General features: G+C 38.8%; 1 protein-coding gene across 1 annotated transcript in view; it reads right to left on the bottom strand.

Annotated features, from left to right (window-relative positions):
- The window catches only part of LOC104966227 (glutamate decarboxylase 1-like), a 15782-nt gene that overhangs the window by 5094 nt on the left and 3728 nt on the right, over positions 1-6960 (bottom strand). The window contains exons 2-4 of the mRNA XM_010795410.1: positions 3065-3169; positions 2272-2378; positions 2058-2193 (exon numbers count right to left, since the gene is read on the bottom strand). Of these exons, the coding sequence (XP_010793712.1) occupies positions 2058-2193; positions 2272-2378; positions 3065-3169 (348 nt within the window). The remainder of the gene's footprint in view (positions 1-2057; positions 2194-2271; positions 2379-3064; positions 3170-6960) is intronic.

The following is a 6960-nucleotide window of genomic DNA, read 5'->3' as shown; positions in this document are numbered from 1 at the left end:
GGGCCTAAGAGGATAACGGAGCATGTTTTTAAAAAAATGTCACAACAGTTGTATTTGGATGGAATGAATACCTATAGTGATATTTCAAAGTAATACAATTATTTTTAAAGTGAAAAAGGTCAAATGGAACCGATGGTTCCCAAATTATCCAGAGGTGAGTCCGCCTGGACTTTATTTTTCTAAACCTGTCTAAAAAGGTCAAATTTCACTTGTTTTGCATCAATCTTGATACAGGGTACTTATTATATGTTATAGTTTGGATTCCTAAAGCTTTTAGTCTACTAACCCATCATTCAAGGGTGGTTTTCACCATAAGTAATGGTTTTTCTTTAGGCGGACATTATTATTTACATGTTTTTACTATGTTCCATCTGAATTTACTTTAAAATAAAAACATCTAGATTGATTCTGACACTTCTACATCCAACTCACAGATGTAACCTTGCTTTGAGAGAAAAGATTATTAATTTACCCCTTTTAGAAGTGAAGATATAGTCTTTGCTGTGTTAGTGGCATTTTGGAGCCTGAAATCTGAAAAACAGGCTCAGTGCTTAAGAGGCTAAGAGAGAACAATTCAATATTTAAATGATAACATTACATTTTTTGGGTATCCTTTTGTTGAACTGTCTGTTTAAAATTAATCGAAGCATCAGACAAAAAAAGCTTTTGAAAATAATATTATATTTTGATTTAGGTCAAAATATAATATTTGTAAACCTGAAGAGTCAGAGTCAGTGCCTCGCCAGCCATGAACCTCTCTGCACGTCACTGCAGAAGCTTATAGACATCTACGTTTTTTGTGCCCCACCACTTTTGTACATAAAAAAATGCCACTGGGTATGAGCAGTATGTTTTCCAATATAGCATGATAGGTCCACTTTAAAGTATAGCAATAAAGATAAAACAAAAAGTCAAATGTGACCAATCAGGCCCTTACTGCTCGCACAGTCATTTCACAGAGATTTGAAGTTTAAGCAGTGATGTAAATTAACTAAGTACATTTATTCAAGTATTGTACTTAGGAACAGTTTTGATATACATCGTGTAATTCTACCACTACATCATTCATTTGCACATTTTTATTAAAAATTTGAATTATATTCAACACTTAAATAAGACTTTAGTGACATTTGGAGTAAATTCACAAGCTACCCTGCAACTGGATGTCCATTTGGGATTTCTTTCCACATTTACTTTACTTTAACATTTACTTTAAAGCATTGCACAATATTGCACAAGAGAGTTTGTTAGAGCGAAGCTTTATAATTAAATATATATGAAGAAGCAAAGAGCCACTTGCGCAAGCAGTGCCTCAGGTGACGGTTGTCCTGAATAAGGAATGTTTGTACAAGATGAATAACCCAAAATTAATTTCTTTGTTCGATGCCAAGAAAGCACAAGCTGATTTCCACATATCATAATGTAATCTCTTTGAGTGCTGTCAAATGTAAATGTGTTCACACGTATACACAAATATTTCTTAGAGTTGTATTTTTCCATGACTTGAAGAGGAAGTGATGAAATGACACACAATGAAAGTCTTATTTCCAGTACGCGTTGCTGTTTAAAAGTGTTGTGAAATGAGTTTAATTGTCTAGTTCGAGTTTGTGTGCTGTTTTAACTGTGCGTTATGCAAACAAGTACAAGTACATGTAATGAAGCAAATTGAAAACCTTTCACTTCCTTGTACCACTACCTTGATGACTGGAGCAATACATATAACTGTGAATAATAATAATGCTTGTTTACAGGGAAAATGTAGTAGTTGGTAAACACTAAACAGATTATTGTTATACTTTATTTAAAAAAATATGCTGTTATTAGTCATGAATGAAACTATAACAAGGTTAAGAAAACATTACATTTGTTATGTGCGCACAGCCGCACACACATACTCGCTTTTATTTGCATTGGGCAACAAGAGCTGATCAATACTTGTGAGGAACCAACCTTTCACACACACACACACACACACACACACACACACACACACACACACACACACACACACACACACACACACACACACACACACACACACACACACACACACGCACCTGTACGGACACCATACTTGAGAGTGTCTCTACAGTCCACCAGGATCTGCTCCAGATTCTCTGGTTGGTCGGGCAGCTCCAGGCTGAAGCCGTCCAGCCCCTCCCTCAGCTGGTGAGGGTGGTGGAAGTCAAGGACCTAAAACACAAAGAGAAATATTTGTTTAATTGCCTAACCCCGCTGAACACCATATTGCTGTTTGAAGCCGGTGAGCACCTTGGAGCTCCTCTGACTGGACTTGCTGATGTAGGTCAACAGGATGTGAACCAGCTCCTGCAGGAACCCTCTGGTCATCTCCTCGCCTCCTGCAGCTGGGAGCAGATCTGTGCACCAAACACACACACACACACACACACACACACACACACACACACACACACACACACACACACACACACACACACACACACATACATACACACACACACACATACTGGTTTTTAATCTCACTGGAGACACAACTCTGATCATCACTTGCAGGGACCAACCTTTCACATGCGCTTAATCACAAACAAAAAACAAATGCGCACAGGCAGACTTGTTTTTATTCTTGATGGGGACCAACAATTTGATAATCTAGTTCAAGGACTAACCAAACACACTGACACACACACTGACACACACACACCGACACACCTACACATACAGTATTTCTCTTTCAAATGAAAGTTGCCTCACCTGGAGAAATGGCACATGTTTGCATAAGCATTTGGCTATCAGAAGTGATAAATAGCTGTCAGTTAAAATCGGTTATATTTTTTGGCATGCCTGCTTATCTTTAATGATTTATCTGTGATTCAGTGCCAGTCTCTACTTTTCTGAAAGTGGGCAAGCATGTTTTTTGTAGTTCACTCTATGGAAACACACTGATTGATTGATGGATTGATTGATTGGAGTTTATAAAGATGAATTTGTATACCCCTCACAGAGCCCTGGACATGCTGACCATCAGTGACCGAAGACCCTGGTCTTGAATATCAGGCGGTCCAAAAACGGCTTTCTCTCTCACCTTTGCTGTAGATACTGCTGAAGTCATCAGGTGTCTGTCCATTGCGTCTCCCTGCTGCCGAGACCTGCTGCTTCTCCTTGCCAGCTGATGTAGCACTTATTATGTCTGAAAGTACAAAACACGTATCGTTTCATCACAGTTGAAATAAACGTACACGTTGAGGAACTAGTAGCAAGTAAAGGACCGACTTCTCCTTCATTTAAAGAGTTGTTCTGAGATGAAGCTCACAAAGTCATTTTCATATCTTACGCTTTTAGTTTTGCACACCATGCAATATACTCACTAGTGTCTATCACAAGCAGGCAGCATATAAGCTTCTTTGTGTCATATCAAATCACCTACATTTTCTATTCAAATTGCCTGACAGCTTGCCTGCTAACCCCCAATGTAAGGGTATGTTTGCTTTAATGCTTTTTCGTTAGTGAAATGCGTCCTTAGGACCGAATTGGTTAAATTGCAGGTAGTTGGCATTAAACCTCAAATACTTAAGCAATAGCTCACGACAGGCCGTGGTATATGCTCATTCGCGTCGGGCCGAACCACGCCCCTTAGCTGTGATATAATGAGCATATATCACGGCCTGAAGTGAGCTATTGCTTTTATAAAACGGTTATTAGTAAATAATGATGTTCAAAATAAAATAATCCCTCCGTTGCGTTCTGCACGAAACATGTGTAGTGCGGTGGTTGCTATGCAACAACACTAACAGCTAGCGAACATATTAGACAGAGAGCGTTGATCCATTGTTTGGCTATTTATTTACATTCATTTGTATGTTGCCGTTTATTGTGCACCCACTGAAAAACTGTCCAGCATCAGTAGCATGGCTTACGAGGTTACTTGTAGGTTGAGGTTGTTGTTGCTTGGCGTGGCGAGAATATTGCTCCACTTTCTCGGGTCCCCGAGATTCGGCTTCCAGCAGCTCTGGAGAGAGCTTTCGCACCTGTGGCCACTAACGGTCATAATTTCTCTACTTTGTTTTAAGACCCGCATCAGAAAGCTTTTGAATGGTGTTACTTTTCCAGTTGGTCTACCTGCTCTTCACGTAGCTCTGCATGTCGTAGTTTAGGTGCTTTTTTTCTGGAGANTGAGACGAGCTCCTGTAGATTTGACCAAACCACTGAGGATTACTTAGGCTACAGTGTTACCTCCCTGAGCTGCACGTTATCTCTCTCAGTCCCACAGGAGAACCTCTCTCCTTATTTGTGAAACAGCTAATCTCCGTTTGCCTCGAGCTGAGCACAGATGCCCTTAACGACAACCTGTAATTTTATCATGATCAATGAACGAATCTTACGCAAACAATGACACCAGCCCAGGCCCACCTTCATCTTTTTGAACAGAAACATCGCCCACTTCGGCCAGACTTTGAACATTACTTACAGGCCAGCGGCAATGCAATCGTTTCACTGTGTATTTGTCCTCCCTCTTTCTTTCACTGTCGCCTCCATTGTCAGGTTTTCTCGTTTGGGAATCACTTCCAGTCGACTCCGACACACTTTCCAGGAAAATACTAGCTCAAAAACGTTGAGAAATTCGACTTTGAAAAAGAGAAAAAATGAACGGTGGTGAATGTAAACAGTGCAGCGGCGTCCATCTCGTGACGTCACGCAGTAGATCGCAAGCCACGCCCACGAAGGCGAAGGTCGACTGCAGATTTCCCCGGCAAATTCAAAACTCGTCAAATTCGTTGCTATTCCAACATCTTTTGATATGGGTTCCAATGGACAATTTTTGTCATTACTATACATATTAGCATAACAGATCATGCACAGGTGCACACTTCACAGGGTCTTTAATATCAGTGACCATTTACTGGAGGATGTGTTCTTATTTCCAAAATGGATGAAATCCCTCCAATTTGTTCCCTTTTGTATACGTACAAAGATACAGAACTGACCTGTGTCTGACGTGAGTGTTACTGTCTTTATTTTGTATTATTATAAACTGGACGCTGAGTTTGCATCGCAAGGACAAATGTTGGATGTTATTACACAGAGTGAAGCTCTCTCCCAATCAGAGACCTCTTCCTCTCAATACACCACGTGCCTTCTGCTCAGTGACTCCTGCAACCAGTCTCTGAAAACCAGGGCTATCACACACAAACACGCACGCATGCACGCACGCACACACACACACACACACACACACACACACACACACACACACAGCAGTTTAAGTTAGCCAGTGTCATTTGCATCACATTTAAATGCTAAGGCCTCAGCATGGTTTGAGGTCATTTGAGGTCATTTAAGGACAGACTTCTCTGTTCATCCTGCCGGTGTTAGAGCAAAGTGTTTAAAGATGCAATCTGTAAATATTCTTTTGGAAGGTTAATCGTTTTTTTATGGACTTTGAAAGTGCTTATGAAAGCGAGAGAGTTCACAGTTATGTTTGTATTTCTGAGTGGCCGTTGGCATCAGCAGAGCGAAATTAAATCCAGTGGATTTGAAATGGTATTCCAAGATTTTAAGAAAAATATATGATTTGGACCTTTTGATTGTTAAAAAGTATTTGATGATGTTTTGTAAAATGACCCCTTCAGTTACGCGATTACTTTCCATGTACTTTGGGAGAAGATGTTTATTGCTCATATGAAGAGCATCATTTATTTTTGGATGTAGCCTGTATCTGTAGCGTGTTTTCTTTTGTTTGATTTTTTTTTTACGCAATGCATTATTTATTTATTTTCTTACATTCCTGATCAAAACTATGATTTAAGCTGTATTTGAGTTGTAACTGTTAAAACACAGATTGAGAGCTAAAGCTGTTAAAAACACACCCAAAGTAGATCCATCATTTTGAAAAAGCAGAAGAAATTAATAATTTCGAATGCTGTCAACTTTATGAATTGGTACTTGCCACAAAAAGTAAACGGCTCATTCAAATAAAACGGTATTCTGTTTTTAAGCAATGGTCCTATTATTATTATTATTATTATTATTATTATTATTAGCAATACTTTTGTCAGTAAAGCACAAAGGGTTTATTACTGGATGGCACATGTTTCTCCACACTTTCCATGTGTATATCAGAGGAAATGGAAAGCACGAGAAATCTTCCTCTATACTATACTAAAGTGTTGCTGTCATATATAAACACCACTACGGTGTAGTTATGTAATGTATGAAAAACTCAGGTTCACATTAGAGAACTTTAAAAGATTGAACGAGGAAGTCTGTCTGTCTGTTTCACTGTGCAGCTCTCACCTGGCCTTAGCTTCACTGTTTTGTATATTTGTTGCAGAAGAACCTTGTTTTGATCATTTCTGAAGGCCTTGATGTATAAAGAAGACCTGATGGAACCTGCAGAGACCCAGCTGCAGTCAGCTGTTTGATGCCCGTGTTCATGTTCTTGGTTCTGTTAGAACTCACATGCAGTGTGTTTTTGTTGTTTTTCAACCTTTTTATATTGTAAACTTTCTACATGATTTTGTACTTTGTTTCTTTTTCATACAATAAAGATAAGGATAAATATATTCACTTGTTTGGGGTTTTATGTCTAACATTATATGAAGTAGAAGAAGTGTGCTCTGTATAAACGGAAAAATACACAGTAACTTTTTTTAATAATAAGAGCTAATCGTTTGTTTTTATAAAATAATTAGTAACAATAAAAATTAAATATTTTGGATTTTTCTGTTGTTGTTTTACCATAAATCCTGTATCAAACCCATAGTTAGTGTGTGAATACTTTAAAATACAAAATTATTCTGATTGACAATGAGTCTTAGAAGCTCCAGTAGTTTGACAGTTCAGGATTATATATTTTAAAGGATGATTCTGGGTCAGTAGCTGCCGGCCCCGCCCCCTTTGGAACACGCAGGCACAATGTGAGCTCCAGAGAGGAGAGAGAGATTTCTACTGGCAGATAGAGATAGAGATGAAATGCCATAT

This window comes from Notothenia coriiceps, unplaced genomic scaffold (assembly GCF_000735185.1).
Source record: "Notothenia coriiceps isolate Sejong01 unplaced genomic scaffold, NC01 NC01_scaffold00037246, whole genome shotgun sequence".
Taxonomy (NCBI): Eukaryota; Metazoa; Chordata; class Actinopteri; order Perciformes; family Nototheniidae; genus Notothenia; species Notothenia coriiceps.
This window is presented reverse-complemented; position numbering and strand designations above follow the sequence as displayed.